This window comes from Macrosteles quadrilineatus, unplaced genomic scaffold (assembly GCF_028750875.1).
Source record: "Macrosteles quadrilineatus isolate MER2022 unplaced genomic scaffold, UCM_ALF_1.0 Scaffold_2__2_contigs__length_208266976, whole genome shotgun sequence".
NCBI classification, from domain to species: domain Eukaryota; kingdom Metazoa; phylum Arthropoda; class Insecta; order Hemiptera; family Cicadellidae; genus Macrosteles; species Macrosteles quadrilineatus.
In genome coordinates this window covers 117,945,030-117,967,883 of record NW_026542595.1, presented here as the reverse complement: position 1 = coordinate 117,967,883, position 22,854 = coordinate 117,945,030, and the positions used below count along the sequence as shown (strand labels likewise).

Below are 22,854 nucleotides of genomic sequence, written 5' to 3'. Positions count from 1 at the left end.
TTTATTTGTTTTATGTTAACTGTAGGAAAAATATAATGTGCAACTCGGGTGCAAAGTGCAATCGCCTCACTCGAGAAACCATTCCTCACTCGCCTACGGTTCGTGAGCAAGGATTTCTCTCGAATGAGGCAATTGCTCACTTTACTCACTACTTGCACAAATAACTATTCTACACCCTGTCAAAACAAAACTCAAGTAAACAAAAACTATGATAAAAAATCAATTGAAAAATTATCTTTGCAACAGAAATTGTTCATGGAGTGGGAAGTTGGCGCATATGGAACCAATTTAATGGAGTATACACAACTTGAATCTCATACTTTGACGAAGATTAAGTTAAGAAGATTAACTAGTTTTGTGTATACAGTAGTTGTGGATTTCTAGATGACAGTGATAAAAACAATGTAAAAATTACTGTTATAGATTGTTAGAACCGAAATATGAACTAAATTCCAACCATTGACCAACCAAAAAAATAGGTTATCCGAAATGGCCTTGTTTAATTTATTTTGGACATAATCTGTATTTCACATTTCACTGTATAATCTCGTAGAATACAATGTGTTGGGAAAATTTTCTACTTAAACAACTCCATGAACTCACCATCCGATTGATCCTGATGAACTCCTCGGGTGAATTGGCCCAGGCGGGGAGTTCCACGTTGCCGACGGCTGTTCCGTCCTCTTGCTGGCCCAACCTGTAGCGATTCACGTTCACCAGCATTTCCGGTAGGAAGAAGAACTCGGGGATCAGCTCCTGTCAGATGTTTAACATTTGGTTTACTCCGTCAGACTTTGCAACGTTAGAAAAATGAGTGAGTGATACTACAGCGGAGATTCAAATATTCAATTTGATAGAACATAACAGTTTTGATAAATTGAAAGTTTTAAAATCTTCTGGTTTTATTTCAATTTTGTTCAGAGACTGCGATTGACTAATGTCTATTCTACAATCCGTACCAGAGGTTCTAAACGTAACAATCAAGATGTTAAGAGTTTTAACAAAATGAAACTGTCAAACATATCAGTTTATATAAGGCATTTACATTAAAACCGCTTGAGTAGCTTTTTTGGTGGTTTAAATGTGAACTTCGGGCAGTCATCGCACGGCAGGTTGGGGTAGATTCATACATTTAATTTGTTTTATCTCATCAGGCCTGAATAACACACACTCAAACCATCTGTGTATAACTGAAGTAACTAATTTGTTCATGAACCAGCATGATCAACTGGAATGAAAGTTTCTTTCTAAAATCAATCCCTGGTTGTTTTTTTATTTATTAAAACTGTAAAAACAATCCAACTGCTGTGGTATGTTCGCAGATAAAATGACAACTTACTTTCACGTCAGAAGTGTCCCTCTGGCAGTTTTTCCAGCTTAGTCCGACGGAAGAGAAGAGACGGTTTGGATGATCAAATTTTCCTCCCTGCAGGGCCAGGAACATGGATGTGAACGGCTCCTTGAAACATAAACATTTTGGTGTAACACTTCAAACAGCGGCGATATAAACTGTAGTTGAAAGTTGCTAGAGATGAAGCAAAATGTATTTAATTTATTTACGAAAAACACCTTTTTGTACAGACAAGAAAGCAATAGAAATGCAACATTTATTAACTACCTACTGCAAGAAAAAAAAAATGTAAACAACACATAATGATAAAATTTGTAGAACAGAATAATTCCAAAAACAAATCACAAATCAAGCAGCCAACAAAATATTTTGAACTTATTGTAATGTAATAATTGCTATAGTTATAACAAAAACTTACAACATGTATATGCTACCATGTATGTGCTATAGTGTCCATGTATTTTTTTATAGCAAAACTTGACAAATTTGTATCCATTTAATGCTTAAGTATGCATCTAAATAACATAAATATAAATCTAAATCAACATAAATGTAAAATAACAAACTACATTTATGTTATTGTTTGGTAACAATTTATAATTTATTTCAAAACAGTATTTAGTAAGTGTACAGAAATCGTACAGTTTCAATAATCTAACGCATGAGTTTGATAAATAACTTATAGACTCAAATCTAAAGTTCCCAAATTAAAAACTCTAACAAATCCCAATAAAATATAATTCAAACAGCACAAGCCTAAAAAATAATTGTTCATGTTGTGCAAGATCTAATGTACACATAGACAATTTCTACATTGATTTCTGATGTTTTCGTTTAGTGAAATATTAGTAACGGGTGTACTTGATGTACGACAGCGGATGAGTCCAACGTAAACCAACATGAAAGTTAGACGAGGCAGATAAAACAACACTTAGTAGTGAGTATATCACGGCAAATTGCGTCGTCAATCAGCGAGGCAATATCAGGATTATTTTGAGCACGAGGCTTCATTAAGCTGTAAATATAGCCACAAGACAAATGTGGCTTGACTAAGTGATGCTGTCCAACTCGACAGACGGCTTTCATCATATCATTTAGAATGTCGATATTTCAACTCCTTTACAACCTGTTTTCTTTTGGTCTTTTATGTTTACAAATGTCAGTCATGTGTCTTTGATAGATAAAAAAAAGATAAATAATCATGGTCTCATTTTTGATTTAATATAAATCTGAAATACAAATTTTGAATTGAGAATATTATTAGAAAAAAAAGAACGTGACATTTCTTTACCTAACATTTTCAAACCTATTTATACCAGAGAGGTAAACAGTAGAGGCAAATTTTTAACATTTGGCAATACCTTTCTAGCATAAATTTTATTCAATGTCCTGGCTAAGTTTTTTTTTCCTGTTGGTTATCATGAAAATGTATTTCTTAGCTCATTAAGTACAATTGTACTGAACTGAAACTACACATAATATTCTGATCCTCTTGACCAAAAACTTACAAGTGTTAGTTAATTTTTAATTTGAGTTTTTATTTAGGGTGTTCATGGCCTTTCTATAGCTGTCGTATATAAGCATAGCCATAAAACATAACCCCTAGTAGATTTCTCATCCTTATGGAACAGCTGAAGCCATTGTTAGTTCTGTCCAGTGCACTGTAGATGTTGTTTTTGTTTACAATTTATTTCTTGTTATTTCAGTTATTTAAAACCTTGTTTTTAACCAAATAATACGATCCATTAATAAACAATAACTCGTCCCTTAGTTATTTAACCAAACAGTAAAGAACAGATAATTAAATTAACATAAAAATAATAGAAACAAAATATTGTCCAAACTAGCGCTCAGTGCCACCGTACATGAACTAGACACAAAAAACGAGCTTCAAAATTTACAATGGGATGAGAAGTCTACTTGTGTTGGTTAGTCTGTGGCATAGCTTAGATATCTGAAAAGTTTATTTTTTAGGATTAAGTGTCATGTTGATTGCTGAGATGTTCAGTGGTTCAAAACTGATTAACATTCCTTGATCAATTTAATAAATGGTACTGGTTGATGGACCAGCTGATCTTTGGGAGGAACAAATCTGGCATCATTAATTCAACACATATCTCGCCTAACACAAAACAGCAAGAGTTTATGGGGTTGTTTATGGGTTTTTTTACCGTATCTAATCTAATCTACTCCTTTGCACCACTCACCACTCTGATTAGCCAGTTGAGTACGAAGGCAGCCGTAGAGTAGTGTGTGCCGTAGTGGAACGGAGGAATACTCTCGTGCTCCCAGCTGTTGTATCGCTCTTCAAAGTAAGCTCTGCGACTCGGGTTGAGCGCTCCAATAGGCTGTGACAGAGAAAACCATTGAAAAAGTAAAATTGGTCGAGTTATGAAATACTAAAAAAATTGTAGTCAAGAGTGTCCCTCCCCCCCCCCAAGGTCAGTTGCGCAAATCCCCTCCCATTTCATACTGCACCTTCACACTCCCTACCCAACTTAGCCAACTTTCCCCTTACAACATCAAAACCAGCATTTCAAAGATTTACTAAAAACACAACTAACTGGCGATACAAAATGTTAATTAGGAACATTCGTTTCCAATACAAAACTATTGGGATGATGACCCAAGTCACAATATTTGGGTAGTTTTGAAAGGTCATGCTCATTGAAGAGAATTAGAAATAGAAAAATGGAGATGGTCTCTTAACCCAAACTAGCAGTTATAAAATATCCCCAAACAGACAAAAACAAGGCCATGTAGCCGCTGAGAGACGGAGAAAATAGAACTTTTTTTAAAGTGTCTTCTCTTAGACTGCTGTCAATTATTTGCATGCATTATAATGTTGACTTGACAATAATCCATGATCTCTTTCTAAATAATCTCCCGCAATCGAAGAGAAAATTTTACCGTCTCCCTCAATTGAGGCGAAAATGAGAGCATCTTCCACTGCCAGGACTGCGAAGCCAGTGATCATCGTCACTAAAGATTGCGGCAATATCTCTATATTTCTCCGGTCCCGAAGACATCATTATCTCTACCGTGATCCCGGCAATCCTTTTGCATTTCCCTGGTCGCAAAGACATCACAAGCCCTCTCTCATGATTGTGGCAATACCTCGATATTTCCTGTCGTTTACTAAATATCTCCAGGCGGTAATATGTTGACAATCCCCGCGATCTCGACGAAATCAATAGTATATCTTGCGTTTGCAAAGTCATCATGTTAATAATAAATTAGCCAAAATTGTGTTGCAAGTGTTAATGGAACTAAAAAAAATTGAGAGCCTAATATAAAAACCATTGTTGCTAATCAATAACAACAATATGTAAAAATAATCCACCCTCCCCCCCACCAGAAAATCTCAGTACCTCAAGTGCACGTTGGTTGGAAGGACAGAGATAAAAAACGTATTATGGCTACATTAAATGTACATTAAAAGTAGAGGAATTGGACAGTTGTTTAGGTACCCAATGTATACAATTTTTATACATTGAGTACCCAAACAACTGTCCAATTCCTCTACTTGACTTCACACTAGGTTTATTTAACCAGACATTCATTGGACAACTTGGATCCCCAGTTAGTTTAGTGTACGATATCAATGGTTGTAGTACTTTATGTGATGTTCAAATACCTTGGAGAGATCCCTGTAGTTGCTGGGAAGGCTAAGGTCGAGCTCCTTTGACTCATAGTTGGTGAGAACCCACGGAAACACCGGGTACTGGTTGAGGTCATTGTAAGTTCGACCTGTAAACATGAAAAAATAAAACATTAACACCATCAAATCTTTATGGCGTGAAAACTTAAAATCTTGAAGGCTTGCTATTTTATCAAGGAAAATTGGATAAACTTATTTTTAAAGATTTATTTATTGAAAAAATGTCTTGACAAAATTTTACTATCAAAATTACGATGTAGATCGTATAGTGATATTTTAAAGCGATTAAAGATTTAAGGCAGACGTTGGAGAGTTTCTGGTGTAGTCAAGTTTCTACATCATTGACAGCTACTTGAATAGATGTCCAAAATAGTAAAGTCAGTCCTAGATTAATCCTAGATTATTCATGGTCTCAAAGAATTGTCTAATCCCTTGACTCAAAGGACCACGGATGGTGAACTCATGTATCATCTATGTCTGGATGAATTTAAAAGTCGCTTGTCTGTCGAGTAAGAAACTTCACAAAGGTAGGAATCTTTGATATAATTATTCTGTCCGCTCCTCGCTAGAGGAAGCAACCCCTCAAGACAAGTTTGTTTTGAGTTATCCGTTCCGAAAATACCCAGTCTGATTGGAAGTTTTAAAACAATTAGATCTAAATCCGCCTTCGTCGCGGCGCGGCCAACACACGTCAGCTGTGATCACCGGTCGCCACTTATCTCCCGCCAAAAAAACAGCTGTTTCACCCAACTCGCGCCGAAATAGCGTCGAGCACAAAGAGTAAGCGACTCCTCCTATTGCCGGGAACTACCATCACTGTCGCAGGCTATCATGTCAAACGCTAGCCTCGCACACCGGGCGCCGCAGTGTCTATATACACTCAGGTCAACCTATCACAGCTGATAGCTTCAAGAAAAGTTCCACATACAAACCTTAACATAGGTATTTAATTATTGAACGATTGTTCGTAGAGGTAGATTTTACTAAAACAGAGAAAATAAGTATCTTCCGTTACTTGGTAATTAGACCTCTGTTGGAAGACTTCTAGCTTCCTTATTAAATTGGGCATTTCGTATAAAAAAAAATTTTGATAGCAGAAAAGGAAGATAAAAAAATAACACAACTAATAGTGAAAAGTGTCAAGCGTTGCAAAATGTATTCAGGACACCCCAGGGTAATCAAATGTTGTACATTAACAATATCTCGGATAGTACGGGTTTATATTTTTGCTTCAAATTAATACAAACCCAACCCAACATTTTTTTTTCATAAAAAACACGGAGGATAATAATTGACAAATAGAACATTCAAACTTGTTTACGTTATAAAAAAAATAGCAGAGATGAAGTTACCGGAGACCAAATATGAAGAACCTTTTGAACAAATACGTTAAACCCCCACCAATTAATGCAGTTTGAAAACTTTACAAAAAATAATGAACGTGATCTAACTACTAAACAGCACTTGACAACTGTCTTGGGTGTAGCGCTGGGGTTCAAATACAGTAGTGTACTGTAGTTAACGCCTGCAAAACTACAACTGTATCCCCCACGACATTGCCGGTCTCCAGAACGCAGTTTCGGATGTGCAGGAGGTCGAAATACAACAATTTCAATGTAGCTTTTACTACACACTAGAAAAATTCCTTAAAAAAATCATTCTAATCAATCAGTATAAGCCAATTAGAAAGTTAGCTCCGTCAGGACAACGCAATAGTCGTTTTGTGGTTTACTATTTTCCTCTATTTAATCGATTTTAAAACCAATAGAAGATACATTTATAAACTAGATTTCCTCATATTATAACCAAATAGTAAATCACAAAATATAGTAAAATCTTTGATAAAACAAGAGAGGAAAATTTTGTCGACATAAGCTTATCGAAAGGAAACATATAATTGCATGTTTTGCAATATGTCAAGTGAATACAATATGTTAGTGAATGTTAAGTAGAATACACTTGTACTATTTGAAGTTAATTATTTTACTATACGCTCGGAAAAAGGCTTGTAGTAAAAAAATAAAGCAAAAAACAATAAATTAATTTTATTTTCAAATAAAAGTTTTAACAACAACATTATTGAAAAAGGGTTTAAATAGCGAAACAAAGTTTAAAACTCCCTACAAATAGGACAAGTTGACATAACTATATCTAAAATAGTAGGTTTAGAAATCAATATTTATAAAACAATGAAGCAACTTTTGTACTATGTGTATTTGCCAAAGATGATTCAGACCCGTCACAATTGTTAGTGGCGATTTTTACCACCCGGTGACGATATACGTGTAATCCGATATATTGTATTACACAGACTTTACACCAAACAAACTTCGCTGATAGTTTTACGAACATTTAGATGAATCAGAATCAAAATTACTACAGTATAGTGCGGTAACTATAGTCGGGGGTGGAATAATCGAATAATGGGAGTTCCCAAACATCCATTCTGGTTCCATTCGCTCGAATTACTTGTCCGCTACATTGTACAACAGAATCTTTTATTATGTGGAGCAGATAGAATAATCGAGAACGCGTAGAGCATTCAAAAAAGTTATCTTCGACTACAACTCGTTACAATCGTCAGTAGCCTACCAATTCTTTTACGACATTTATGTTAAATACACGCTACAATTCCAGATCCTCCTCTATAACTTCATTTCTGAACTTAAAACAAACCATCTATCCATCTAACAGACAATTCTTACAAGAAATACATTAGGGCACTAACCAAAATATTTCACTGACTCAAATTACTCACAACTAAAAATCAGCGATCACGAAACTCGTGTTCAGACACATACTAATGTATGTCCCACATCAACACACGACTTCCCTCCATCACCCGCGTTTAGTTGACATTTACCCGCGTTTTCACACGTCCAGGACGGCTGTAGATCGCCGTGTTTACGAGCTGCTCGTCTCCGTGTAACCTGACTCCGAGCTCCTCAGGTCGTCTCGTGCCGCGTAAACCCTCGTAGTTTATATACCTGCGACCTGCGACCTGTTAAACCTCGTAGTTTATATACCTGCGACCTGCGACTGTAGTTGGGACACGTGCGGTCAGAGGTTGATCGAGTTCAGAAGTTCACGTCAATTGCGATCCAAATTGGGAAAACGAGAGTTTGTAAAAGGTATATATATGAAATTCATAACTATGCAGAAGTATACAGTAGGTATACATCTCCAAGATTCAGAAAAAATGATGAGATCACAATAAACGATACTCGAAACGTATATCTTCGAGATTAAGAACTTTTAGAAGCATATATTTGAGATTCACATTCATTGAATGGTTTAAAAATTCCGTGTTAAGAAGTGTGATGAGGCTAGAAGATTTATAACTCTAAATATTTATGTCTCCAAGATTCAAAACTGTACAGAGGTATAAGTTTGAGTTGAAATAATCCAATGAAGTGAATAAATCCGAAGTTCAAAACAATGGCAAGGTTCATCTTCGAAATTCAGAACTCCAAGAAGCTAAGATCAGAGCCTCTGGTCAGGTATATCTTTAAAATTCGAAACTGTGTTAAGAAAAAATCTCCGACATTCCATTACTGGTTTAGGTTTACGTTTAGTTCAACATTTTATTCACTATTCCGAAAACAATCACAGTTACAGTATTCAGGTTCCTCCTGGAAAATTTTAGGTTTTCACACATCATGTACTTCATGTAGGAGCTATTGATCATAATCGTATTGAGATTTCAGTTGAGTGGCAATACCTTGCAACCGCTGTTCAAGTACGAATTAATTCGACAATAGACCCATATAAGGGCTTCTGAAACTGACACCTTTCGAGGGTAAAAATTAAATATAGACACTGCATGTTTATAATTTACAACCAATCCCGTCCCTTATAATATCAAACATCCCAACCACCAACGAAGCCGAAGCTCTTACACGCGTCTAAAAATAATGTCACATGTCACTAACTTTTACGAGCGGCGAAAAAACCGTGTAAAATGTTTTAGTGGAACCGCGCTCATCCGATGAAGAGATTATAATTAGGCTTCTTTACGACGCGGCTATTTACACGACATACGACTTGATCTCGTCGTAAACCGTTTACCAACACGTGGTTCTGATTACGCGCGAGTCCCGTCGTAATCGTAAGTAGTGGGAATTTGTCTGGAGAGCCTTCGGAATCTTTGGTCCTTCGAGCCGGATAAAAACCTCTCAACGTTGAACAATTTCCGATCCCTTTCAAAACGACGCCGCCGTGCGCCGCCGACGCGGCTAAAAGCCTCCCAGATAGTGGTGACAGTCGCTAGTAATTCATTTTCTTTCGGACAAAACGGATGGGAATTTATATGGTGTGAATGGGTTGGGTAACCGATCGCGTTCCATGTGGCTCCGGATGTTCTAGAGTTGAATCATTTGATCAGTCGTCGGTGTCTACAATGCATAGCTTTTGTCTGAAGCATAACTATACTAGGTTGTACACCTGATATTATTTTGGAACGTAAAACAATGTATATGCATTTTTGAATGGGAAGCTTTGAATGTAGGACCTTTTTAAATGGTTTAATTTTTGTCGAGTTAGCACCGGGGTAAAAGTTTGAAGTGATTTATATAAAATAAAAAAATTTGTTTTAATTCGGATTTAACGAATTTTTGTCATTTGAAACCACAAGACGTTTTTAACTCCTGACTTCACTAGGCTACATATCATTCTTCTCCTTGTTTGCTATTACTACTTTAAGCTCTGTAAACGGCAGTACGAAACAAAAGGACTAAAAGGCAAATTTTCTCAAGATAGATACTACAATTACACAACAACTAAGAGTAAACAAACAGGACTTTAAAAAATCTCCCACAATCTCAGCACCGATTCAATATTGAACCCCTTTTGAAGGGACAAATGTTTGTTGGTCATTAGCCAGTTTTACGGCAGCCATAACGAGAAACGTGACGAGCCGTTGCTCATAAAATTAACGTCAAAACTAAACCACCAAAACCCTTCTGAGTCCAATAACTTTGGGACCTCCCAGTTTTCGTTGGGTGATTTACTGGGATGCGACCCACACGGGTGTCCCATAAGTCAAAGTGATGTTGCCGGGTGCAATGGGGCGACACGGGTGAAGAGGCCGAGGAGTTGCGAACTTAATGAAGCCACCAACAAGCAACCCATCAGGCGGGTGGCGCCTAGTGAATCTACGACCAAACAAAATACTCTTGGAAATGTTACACCACGAAGTTCCCAGATCAAAGTAGTGAAAAACAGGATGATAATAGTATGTAGGCCAGCGAGCAAACCACACGCACAACTTTAACATTTTGGGATTGATCAGGGAGGAAAATATCAAATTAGTTGTCGTTAAACCAACTGTCTGCGAATAATTCGTCCGCATAATTGTTTACATTCAAGATCGCGTGGAAGCGAAAACACGCGGTGTCACGCTACCATCCTCTATTTGACATTCGACCAACGAGTCCCGAAAAGATATAAACGGCAATAAAGAATCAGTGAATCCACCCTCTTTTTACACTCTCAGTACTCCGGGTCGGAATTTTGAAATGGGCGTCTCCAATTATGAGATTTTTGAATGAGACCAAAGGGCAAGAAACGCGAGACATTCCCCGGCTCAAAAAGAAGTGTTGAAACTGGCACCGCGGCAAAAACGTGTGCGATAACGAACCAGTTGGGTTGACAATGGTGGTGACGGTGAACTGGTTCAGGTGATTTGTGAGACGACGGCCATCTTGCGTCACCGGGTCTGCATTGCGCATCCGACACTCAGCACTGCGCAGGAAGCTGATCACTGCGCGTCGAGTTCTGCACAGAATTACACAGCAGAAGTGAGCTCGTCATGCTCAACCAGCCACTAAGCAACAAATCTTCCACCGGACGGCGTAATTTTTATATTTTACAGTAATGCGTGATTCACTCTCTGCAAATGATAAACAAGTAGCAAGAGAAGAGCCGTTGAGTTTGTGTTTGGTGTGCTACGAAGTAAATAAAATGAGAAACTGATCAATCTGTGAGAGGACATGACAACTTTATAGCCAAACCGAGAAGCTTCCACATGGAAGTCGATGGCAGATGCACACACTGTGGAGAATTGGAGATATCGCAGTAACTTAACGAATCGTAGGTTTTATTAGGAAGAACGAGGTGAAATAAATGAACTAATACAGTGTTCATCTATTTGGTAGAAGATAAACTTACTCAGAAGAAAGATATTCGCGATAAGATCGTAGTCTGTAGTTGTGTGTAGGATGATAGAAGAGAGAAGAGTTACGATTTTCGGGAATCTTGAAAAATGAACCTGATTGCCAGACGAAATGTAAAAGGAGTGGAAGAAAATATGAAGAAAGCATCAATCCCGGTGATATTAGTGGTTTCTTTGTTTTGGTGGGCACAGATAAAGAAGAAGAACTAGGATGATGGTTCAGAGAAGCGGCTTGGTGAATAAGTGTTCGACTCAATCAGGAGTAACCACAGGCTTTGGCCAAATGCCTCTCAGCAACTGATTTTATTTAGTACGTACTCCAGTGTTCACAGTTAAACATATTTAGCGAAGCATTATTTTAATGAAATGGCATTAAAACTATCCTGTTTATAAACATGTCATTTTGTCTTTCAAATAAGTGTTTTCAATACCCAAACAACGTAAAATTGATTGAGTGAACTGATTTAGCAAATTGAGTCCTATTTGCACACCATTTAAAATTTACGATAAAAATCTGATGTGCCAATAAAAATGTAAGATTGTTGAGCTATACACTATACACAATAATGCGTATTACAAGTTCTATTTAAGATTACACTCGCGATGGAAAACCATTTCCTTTAGTGGACAAACTCGTTCCACAATACAAAAAAGATTGTCGAAGCTTTCAGTCCATCAAAACTAACTTAATCATATCATTACCAGGATCATTCAGACCGGGACCCTTCAATCTATCATCATCCTTCAAGCCACCCCAACGTTGCTGCAGGCCAGAAATCAATTAGCAGTACCGGTAGCGAGGGGGGGGGGGGGACGGGGGGGGACACGTAACAATCCCTTGACGGACAGCAAATCCAAACAAACGTCAGTACCTGTGAAGGCAACAATTTGTCACGAGGGTTGTCCGCTGTCTGCGCGGGGGAGGCTAAATGAGACCGCATCGGCGTACCCCAGGGTTCACTACTCGGACCGCTTTTGTTTGCACGCTATCCACATGTTTGTTCTCATCTTCCCTCCGGTCGCGTCCTTGATTTATCATCTATCGATTGTACCCACTCAGCTGCCGGTTGCGAGAGGGAGGTAATGCTTAAAAAGGTGATGTAACACCACATGGGGATGTAACAATTGTGGTGGTCGGGGTGAACGATAACGGTAGAGTTTTTAATATAATGGTTGTATTGCTTCGTATTCGCAATTCAACTTGTAGTGAGGTGAAACAATAATTTTTTATCTGAAATACATTAGTGTTTTCAAAAGGTGGTGTTGACACTTACTCTGGTGTAAAAACAACCCTACTACTAGAAACAATTGTTGGAACTTGAAGAACACTTGCTGTATACTTTGGACAAATTATAGTACGATGCTGGTTTCATTCCTCGGCCTATTCTGGAGAGAGAGACGATATTATTTATCTTTAGGCTACTGATGAATGATATAAGACAGGCTAACGTTAGACAGTGAAAAGACCAGAGTTTAGATCGTCTCCGAAAAAGAGAATGGAGTAATGGAGTGGAAAACACAACATTTAAGTTTCAATATCTCGATCCCTATTATGTACACGAAACCACTCACGGACTAGAAATTAGCATCATGCAGATATGAAATTTTACATCACAAAATCTAAAGATCCCAAACATTTGCACTGGGACTGTCATACATTTTATTTTCACGTTCTACAACACTGGCTCGCACCTTTGTTCAAACTGTTCTGCAACAGTAACCGTATGTTCCACGACAATTTCTCACTTGACCAACTACCATAAACCAGATGAAGAGTGGAATGTGGCAGATCGTAATAAAACTCTTATTCGTTTTACAACAGCAGTAAACTCGGTTGTCAGACTTTTCTTGTCGCCGAGATGTTCCTCCCAGAAGAATTCCTGGAATGCAGAGACCGGACTGGATATGTTGGCTAGTACACGGGTGCTCAATATGCAAATGTCCCTTCGCATTTTGTTTTCTTTTACAGAATTCAGACATACCGCAGAAGGGAGATTGGAGATAGGTGAATTTATGTTTGAAATATGTCACCCTTGTTGGAATTTACGAGAATTGTTTTAATTAATGGCCGGAGCGAGCCATTTTTTGTGTCTGCGTACGGTTTTGTGTTACCCAACTGAATTCCTTAAGCTCGAGTACTTATGTAATTTATTTGGAATGAACTTTATTAATATTCCGAAAAAGTTATTGTTTTTCTATTCCCGATTTACTAGTACTGTACTCAAAATCTGACTAACTAGCTGAATTATATCACACCATTTTTGGATTTTTTATTAAGAAAATAGGCTATGTCTACAATCAACAAGTATAAATTACCACGCAAAATCTTTTGACAACAACATAGGGAGATTTATTTTTGTAGCCTGTATACTGTTCAGGCGGAAAGCTGTCAGCGAGGCCAAAAACCTGCTAAGGTTTGAGTGGCCAACTAGGTAAGGTAAGATAATACTCTTCAAAAAATCAGAAAGAATTCAAGAAATCAATTGGAGTGTGAAGCATTCAAACGGTTTACGTCAAATAGGCTTTTGTGGCCAAACAACTTCTACACAAGTCTTGAAAGTATTTAGATGTTACGAGGAATTCATACAAAGAAGTCCAACACTTAATAGTTTTGCTAAGAGCTGCAACTAATATGCATATTATTGAAGTACTGCTGAAAAATTCCAAATATTTTAAGGGACGCTCAAAATTTTGAAGGCGCACTCACCAGCGATGGTGTTGAGGAACATTAGGTATTCAAAGTTGGATATCTCCCTGCGCTGCCACTTCTGCGTCATGTTCGAGTTCCTCATCAGCTGACGCGCAGACATCATGGAGGCTCTCCTGGACAAGAGACAGAACATGACTCAGGTTGGAAAAGTAAAATACAATTTACAGATGTACTATAGAAATACCAGTACTCAATGATGGACAAGTTGGAAGTAAAAGGACGTGCCTTATTATTTGATTATGGTAATTCAAATCTGGAGCTAAATGATTCTTTGATTCTTTCTTTCACACAGCACCTTCTCTAGTAAAGCTTACCTGGTCTGCGGTATGCCGTACTTGATACCGACTCCGACTCTGGGCAAAGCCTTGATGACCCTCTTGACAGTGGCTTGGTCTGGGAATGCGAACATGATTGAAGCTGAAACAGAAAAAAAAACACGATTTGTCAACAAGGGAAGAATATTCATGTTTCTGTCACTTGACGTTATTATTTTAGCTGCAATAATTTGCCCCTAACCACTATAAAGAAACTAAAGCATTTCAATCAGGATAAGAATTGCATCTTTCATTGGTAAGCATGCGTGCAGATTTGTCCATCTTTTGAGAGAGTTGCCACTACATCTCAGAATGCTAAACCAAGATTCTAGGAAAAAAATTACAAACTGCATATTGGTTAACTATATGCCGATATATTGGACTTCTTCTTCTCTAAAGCAGGACTGTCTAAAAATGGATCAATGATTCCTGGACGATACAAATCACTAATCTTCAAAAACTATTTTAAAACTTTTCGAAAACATCTAGCTCAGTTCTGTTTTTACAAGATGGCCAATTATGTGGGTTCATATAACAGACGTGATTCCCTCGCAGACACACGTCGAAATAAATGATTTTTGGATTTTGAAATCCGTAAAAGGGGGAAATGGAATATTACAAGTTCGAATCCAAGCGAAAAAATTTCCAGACCCAGATGCCATTCATCATTGGGCTATGTAATGATGCTATCTAACAAAAAGGTCGACGTTAGATAGTAACAAGACCAGGATTTGGACCGTTCCCTTTCAAAACGTAAAAAATGCCACTGGCGTAGAAACACACACAAAAAGCATACAGTCTTAAGAGAATAAACATTCAAATGCAAATGCATTGTAATATCTTGTATACTATAAAGCTTCGCTTGAAATTAATACAAGAGCTTTATTTAAATCCTAAAAAAATACCAAAATCTTGAAACACCAAACCTTGACATATTTTAAACAAATCAATCCCATTGAATAGCACACATCGAGCAAAAGTAGTGATAGAAAATTTCAAACTCACAAAAAACACCCCGATCTGTCACCATATCTGTCACGACAGGACGACCGGTTTAATAATATTTACAGCGGGCGAGCGTGAGACATAAACGACGAAATGATTAGATTACTGACGAATTAAAGCGGGGAGGACTGCTGTGTTTGTGCGTAAATGAGTTACAGGACGAGCATTAACAGAGCATCCCTCGCCCTTCTGTAATGTGATTATAGCGAGGGACGCAGCCTTGCAGAGTGGAGTGGAGTCTGATGCTGCTCTTGAATTATACTATAACATTGGCGATGAGCTAGACTTTCGTCTCGAGTTTGTCTTTAGTATTTCACTTTGATTTTGGACTAGAGTTTGGCCCTGAATGTAAGTTAGTGTAGAATTACACTTTAGTTAAATACTTTTCTGTTGAAATAGACTTTGATGGTGGACTAGACTTTGATCTTGAATTAGGATTGACGCTGATCTAGACTTTGAAGCTAAAACAGACCTTGACGCTGAACCAGACTTTGACTTTGATATCATTTGACTCTGAACTATAATTTAAGTTGTCAACTAAAATTTCCTGAACTAAAAGGTTGTCCTCGAGTAGAGTTTGGTGCTCAACTAAACATTGTTTCTTTGGTGAAATTCAAAGTCCTGAAACACAACAGTAAATGGATTCTGGATGTAGGAAAAAACTGTCCTATCACTGCCTGTCTTAGGTATTTCCCCTTTATTCCATGACCACTTTACTTCAACCTTGAAGATTATTGTAGATTATTGAACTATCTACTCTTAAAGATACGATTACTTTAAACCCAAAAGATTATAGCGTATTGCGTTTTCTTTAACTCTTTGCCACTCCAACCATTTTTTTACTTCAAAGAGTTCCTTAAATGTTTTCAATTTGAAACTCAACCAAGTCAATAACAGCTTTTTAACTTGTCAATTACAGTATCTTCATGAAATTGATGAAATATTCGTTTTCAAAGTGCTTCAAATACTATTTGTGACTCTACGTGCATAAATTTAACACAACTGTTTGTCTAAAAATAACACATTTGAAATTCATTTCCTTATCAAATTGTTGAGATCCAATTTCAATTAGGACTGCTCACTCACATCGTACATCCAACAACTCATGATTAATCTCTGCAACAATCCAAACACCGAATTTGTCAAAACCCTCAATTACTCCAGAGAACCTCCGCAGGTCGATTATGACAACCTGATATTTACGATCGCCCCCTCATAATTATCGAGAATTATTTATTCTCGTGTCGTTTAATTGGTGTAAAAAACCGGCCGATTGAATTCGTGACTGGCCGCCTGTCTAATTGATATAATTAATCGCTCGGTTTTCTTGGTTGTCCGCGTTGTTTTGCCACTTCAAAGGACCGACGTTGTTGCTTTATCGGGTTTTGAGGTTTGGAGGAAGGCGGCGCCTCCAGGCTGGGATCATCCGCGCGTTTAATCTGACAGATTAACGTTTCAAGATGGAAAGTTCTCATCGTTAGCAAACGTTCCACATGCTAGATCGCGGAGTTTCTAGCAGAAAGTTTGTAAGATGGTTTAATTACCAGAGCAATCCCTGGTTGCTGCATTGGCAGAGTTTTGGTTCATAGTTTGAATCATCTTCAGACTTACAAGAATTATCATTCTCACGATCTTCTGAAGTTGGTTCAACCAAAGAAGCGAAGCTTGCCAACTCGGCAGCCAAGCATTAACTTTTATGCGTGTTCTTTGTACAGTAATGTTAACAAAAGGTTCAAAAACACTGATCAGTTCATTTGTATCTTGTGGGGGCACAACATTCAGTTTCAAAATGATACTTTAAATGAACTTTTTGTGACAATGTATTTGCATGTTTGGCAATGCCGAGTTTGTCTGTACCTTGTGTATTAAAAGTATATTAGTGCTCCTTATATCGATGATAAATGTAAATCGAAGAAGTAAAACCATTGACTTTGGATATACATTCACATTTTAGTATCATAATTCTGAGATAACGTTACCAGAACATGTTTATAGAGAATCTCTAAATTCAAAAACATATTTTCATTGTCTTACAACTTTAAACAGCCCTAGAAATAACATAAAACACCCAGGGACCTTATTAACAATGTTTCACTCCCAATTTTTACATTCAGAAATATTCTGTACTATTGCTGTCTTTAGATAATTACATTCCAATTTTTAAACTATATTTGTTGCTTTTCCCAAACGAATATGCATATAAAGTATTTCTTAAATGCAATCCCTTCAACTGAGAGAAATATCTCCTTGAGTCTCTTTAGGAGTTAAGTACAGCAACAACCTGGCAAACCGACCATAGTAAAACCGTGGAGTGATTTGGCATCAGACGACCAACTAAACACTGACCAAGGCCCACTTGATCTGCTCCTGTCAAAATAAGCTAATTTTCACTGATGTTGGCAAGCCTGCTGGCTTTCACTGTCGTAAGGTTGGCAGCAGTGATAAGTTTAAACAGCTGTAGACTCAACAGAAACGCACGTTTGACTTTTATAACCTCAGAAATTAGTTGTGATCATTACTAGTTCTATGTGGTGAGGATTTAAGATAGGAGCTTTTTGAAGTCAAATAATGATGGAAATTTATTAGCCCATGGGATTTTATTTGGCCAGATGAAACAAAATTGTCTCTAAAATCCTCTGAAACTGGCAATGTCGTTAGCTGCCCCAAATCTTAGTAGGACTGGTATTAATAGGGGAAAACTAATACAAATCTTTTCCGGTTACAATATAAGTTTTATTAAAATCGAACCGTAACTCTTTCCTGAGCGTGCATAATCTTGTGAAATGTTAATTGATTATTCATAACAACCATATGTAAGGCAATTAAAAAAAATAGTTGGTTTAGGTTTTATTAGCTCATGTTAAAGTACGTTACGTAATATTTTTTTTCAATAATTGCTTATGCAACAAATACCTACCAATTGCTCGTAAAATGAATTCTAAGTGCACAGGTCTTCTGAAAAATACCTAAAGAAACTTCATAGTTCATTTTACAGTGATCATCCGTTTTCGAAACCTTATTCTTCATCAGAAAATTACACATACAAACGTCTACGCGTTACAAGGGGTTGGTGAACTTTTTTATAATTCCGTCCCAGTTTTAGTTGAGCAAAAAGAACTTGCGCGTTCTCCCAGAATGTTCTGCTAGCGCCATATGGCTGCTCCAGGTGGATTCAGCCTTGGGCAATAGAGGCCTCGGATTTGCTTTTGGGACTTCCTCCGGGATTAAAGGATTCAAAAGACGTTAGCACGAGCGTTGCCATATGTCTAACTGATCCTCCCAACCTTTCACCGGCGAGGGGCTTCAAAGCGGACAGGTCGGCTTAATTGTAACGCAATATGTCTGCAAATGGGCAAATGGCAGATGTGAGCACTTTGGTGGTTCAGGAGAATCTTCATTGAATCAACGTGGATAGTTGTGTTAAATGAACGCGCAACTGTTGGTTTGGAAATCGTGACGTATGAAAGTAATCAATCTCACCTAACAGATTAAGAGATTGATAATGTTTGCTTCCGTTTTAACTCCGTATAATAATAAACAATTCCTCGACCTCTCAGTATTTCAGAGAGCTAATGTGACTAAAAACCTGAGAGATGCATTGACTATACCATATGGTCAATGGTTACTGGTTAAAGTACAAGACTCTTCGAAACTGTATCTACAACCATTCCTGAATCACATAAAGTGTACTTTTAACAGTCAAATGAAGTGATCAGATTTGATAAATGTTAAACGGAGTTTTATAAAATCATTTTAGAAAGACTTACTAAGTACTTGGTCATAACTCGTTTTTTGTGTGTGGTGGTATTATTAATGCCATTGGAGCTTTTTTGTGCTTTGGAGAACGGTTTATATCCTGGTCTTGTTACCAACTGACGTTGACCTTTTGTCAGTTAGCATCATTAATTTATGGCCCAACCCAACTACAAATGATCACAACCAGAAACCCTTGGACGAACACTACAACCCAGGCTACCCAGACAATTCTCACAGTATAAATTGGCAGATATTTAATGCGTAGATAAACATATTTACAATTTTTACAATTTTGGATACACTCCTTCATGTGTAAAACTCGTGCATCATTAAAACTTTTATTCTTCACCTCTAACATTTTACAAATACGCACTTTGAAAAAAATTACATAGTCTACCCCAACAAACTGAACTATTTACAAGCCTCTACTGTAGTTGTATTTGTACTCACTTCTACTCGCCAGGAAGATCTCGATGGCGACATTCTGCAGCAGGTAACGTCTGGAGAAGATGGCGCGTACCTCGGAGAAATACCACTTGCCGTGAAGATGATCACAATACTTCAACACCTGCAACAGAATATCTCGGTTGATCCACAAGGCAAAAATATACAAGATCAATTATCTATCGCTGTAACTGCAGCCATCGCCACCTTGGTGAAGAACTGGAGCTGTTTGGAAACTTAATGCTATTATGCCAAATTAATTTGAGAGTAGGATTTGAAAATTGACGAAGAAACTTGACGGCTTCTTCAGCCAGAGATATGTTTGAATAAAAAAAAATGTTATTGTTTCAATACTAGTCTAGTATACTAGTAATATTCTACTTTATTTGGATGTAAATTGGTATACAAATTAATTATTTCTCACCAAATTCATAAACATAAGCACCTTAATTGTGCGATCTTTTGCACAAACCAATCTTACCGAATGTGTACCATTGATTCGGTGAGAAGGACGAAATTCTTGATGGAATAAATAAGGTTCTAAGGCAAATCATTAATCTAGATCAATATATTACAAAGTATATGTGTAGGTGTACATACAGAGGAATCTGAGTTAAAAGACCCTTGATAGTGTGTCATTTGCAAATACTGTACGCTTGATTTTGTATTACTCCTAATCCCATGGTTATTGCAAACCTTAATAGAAAGTCTAACTTGATAACTATTCTTATTTGATAATTCAGATGAATATCGAGGTTCTACTGTTTCGCACATGGCCTCCTTCGGTAGATGCAATAGAAGTACCTAAGGTAATTGTATGTGACGGTTGATATAAAACTAATCTACATGTGATCAACGTGATTGGCACAATATAACTGGCTATTAAGGCGTTTGTCTCTATAACAACCCATATGATTGTTTCTTTACAGACAAAATATTTACCCTCCGCCCAGACCCGGTCACCCGACACCAGAGGTCCCTCCCTCACCCAACTCCCTGTAGTTATCCTTCGCAGGATCGCGCGCCGGTTTTTGTCAACAAACCCGGTCCTATCAGCATTTCGCTCGATCATTTATCTCTATCACTTTGTTCCGTTGACATCTTTAGTTCCCTCATAGCTTATGATATTTTCTCGTCGTCTTCGCCTTCTTCGGTCGCGCGGTTCGCGGGTTTTTGCGCAGCCTGATTGATCTGCGCGGCGACGCAGGTGTTACGCATGCGCAGTGCTTGTGTGACGGACGAGTTGGGCTTGTCCGTGTGCGGGGTTTGAATTGGCGTTTTATCGCCAACGCAAGAGAAATTACACACTGAAGAATGTCGTTGAAAAATTCAAGAGTTTCCAATCCAAGAAAATGTTTGAACTGTTAGCGTTCGAATCACTTCTACATTTAGCAACAAATTATTTTACATTCCATTCAAACTCCTCCGACATCACACTTCGCGAAGACTTCCACACCGAAGACTGAAGATTCGCCATTTAACCGTTTGGAGTTGACAACACAAGATGTAACATGTAAGCAAACATAAGCTTGTAATGTCGCAGCAAGTAATCAAACCATCGGCTATGACATAAATAGCTACCAGAACACGGTAAATGCTTAATTCTTTTCCAAACAACCACAACTATGAGTTCTCATCAAGAACTGAACAATAATCCCCGAACTGCTCCAGATTTGCACTAGACGTGAAGCGATCAACAATGTAACGTTTCTACTAATGTGCACATGTGACAATTCAATAATCTTTTATGTCAAGAAGTTGCACAAACCGCTCCTTCACTATTTTTTTTTCAAAAGCTTTTAAAACTCCCCAAACACCCGATCCTAGAGTAGAGCTTTGATGAAAAACGCAACGTCTTCGACACCAACACATTGAAACACCCCTCTTGACACCAAACAGAAAGGCTACAATGCTTTCCCAGGACAAGAGGTGAGAAGTCCTCGGGGCAATAAAGCAATTAAACCCGCAGGACATCCACGACATCTGCGGCAGGACAACGGAACACATCACGAGTCGGACTTTATGGCGGGAATAAACCGCATTGAGGCGGGAGACAATAAAAGGAGGGAATAAAACAGGTGTGATAAGACTGCCCTGTGGTACTCCGAACACTGTGGCTCGTATATCCTATAGCTGGGGCGTCGTAAAGGAGATTCTTGTATGGAGAATACTTCGCAAACAATAAACGTTGAACTTTGACAAAGACTCGAGCATCATACAAAAAAAAAATACTTGGGAATCGCAAGACTATTATACTTTTTGATACTTTACATGAAATGTCAAAAAAGATCACTGTAGAAGATACATAAGACATGTAGGGAGCTAATATTCAACAAATAAATTTGAAGATCATATCATTTACGGTTGTTTCAAGCACTTGTGTACGAGATTAGCAAAACAGATGATTCCTTTTGCCTTTAAAATATACTTTTGGTAAGATAGGCCTGCAAAAAAGAAAGGAAGACCTAAAATCAGAAGTTATACATTCACTACCAACGTAGCAATATGTGATTGGAAAACGGTCTACGAAACCAATACACACAAAAAACAGTTCCAAAAAATCGGTCGTCTTAAAACAACCTCAAAAATATTTTGTTCTATATGCTTATAGTAACTTAGATGATTAGTATTATTGACCATTGATAATTTATACACTGTTAATACACTGTTTGTAGTCGGTGGTACCGTCGAACTGCCCAAAACATTTGAGAGTTAGAGCCGAATAAAAATAACTTTCGATTTGATTGCATTTTCCTTTCGTTTCAAGAACCTCTATACCAAATGTGTTGAAGTATTTTCATCTCCCGAGGTTTTCTGTCTCCCGCACCTGTGGCTGTGTCTCTCCATATTTAGTATGCAGGCTCGCTGGGCGCTGCAACACGGATTGCCCATTTACAGCGATATCGGCCTTGTTTTTTACCCGATAAGAGAGAGAGAGAGAGGGAGGGAGAGAGAGAGAAGGGGAGAGAGAGAGTTTTAGAGGGTGATGACAGGGCTACCAGGTGGTGGTTCCCATGCAGACCTCCACACGGCGGGAGTTGTATCCATAGGATGGGATATCATCACTAATAAATGGCTAATAAAACAGAAAGATACTGCGTAATTGTATACACAGTGCTAAAATATAGGTTTTTTATAACCACATACATTTAGGGGTTAGACATCACTGACATCAGTCATCATGAAAAGTGAAGTAAAAAGTGGTTTTTACATTGTTCTCACTAACCATCATATTAGTTGATTTCATATTATTTTGACGGTTTGTTAACACCTAACAAAACAATGTATGAGATAAACTACTTTATACCTCCATCATCCAGTCCAGTCTCATTAAAGCAAACCAAGTAAACAAACGAAAGCTGTAAATGTAATCGACCAAAATGCCCCACTTACAGATTGCTGTACCAATATCGTAATGATTTTTTAGACTTTTAGACAGAG

General features: G+C 37.7%; 1 protein-coding gene across 14 annotated transcripts in view; it reads right to left on the bottom strand.

The window, feature by feature from the left end:
* Window positions 1–22,854, bottom strand: part of LOC128988189 (neurobeachin) — a 632,264-nt gene that overhangs the window by 8,311 nt on the left and 601,099 nt on the right. For all 14 annotated transcript variants that reach the window (XM_054409436.1, XM_054409438.1, XM_054409442.1 and 11 more), the window contains 7 exons: window positions 19,420–19,537; window positions 14,209–14,311; window positions 13,892–14,007; window positions 4,989–5,101; window positions 3,559–3,699; window positions 1,340–1,459; window positions 604–756 (listed from right to left, as the gene is read on the bottom strand). In XM_054409436.1, coding sequence (XP_054265411.1) covers window positions 604–756; window positions 1,340–1,459; window positions 3,559–3,699; window positions 4,989–5,101; window positions 13,892–14,007; window positions 14,209–14,311; window positions 19,420–19,537 — 864 coding nt within the window. The remainder of the gene's footprint in view (window positions 1–603; window positions 757–1,339; window positions 1,460–3,558; window positions 3,700–4,988; window positions 5,102–13,891; window positions 14,008–14,208; window positions 14,312–19,419; window positions 19,538–22,854) is intronic.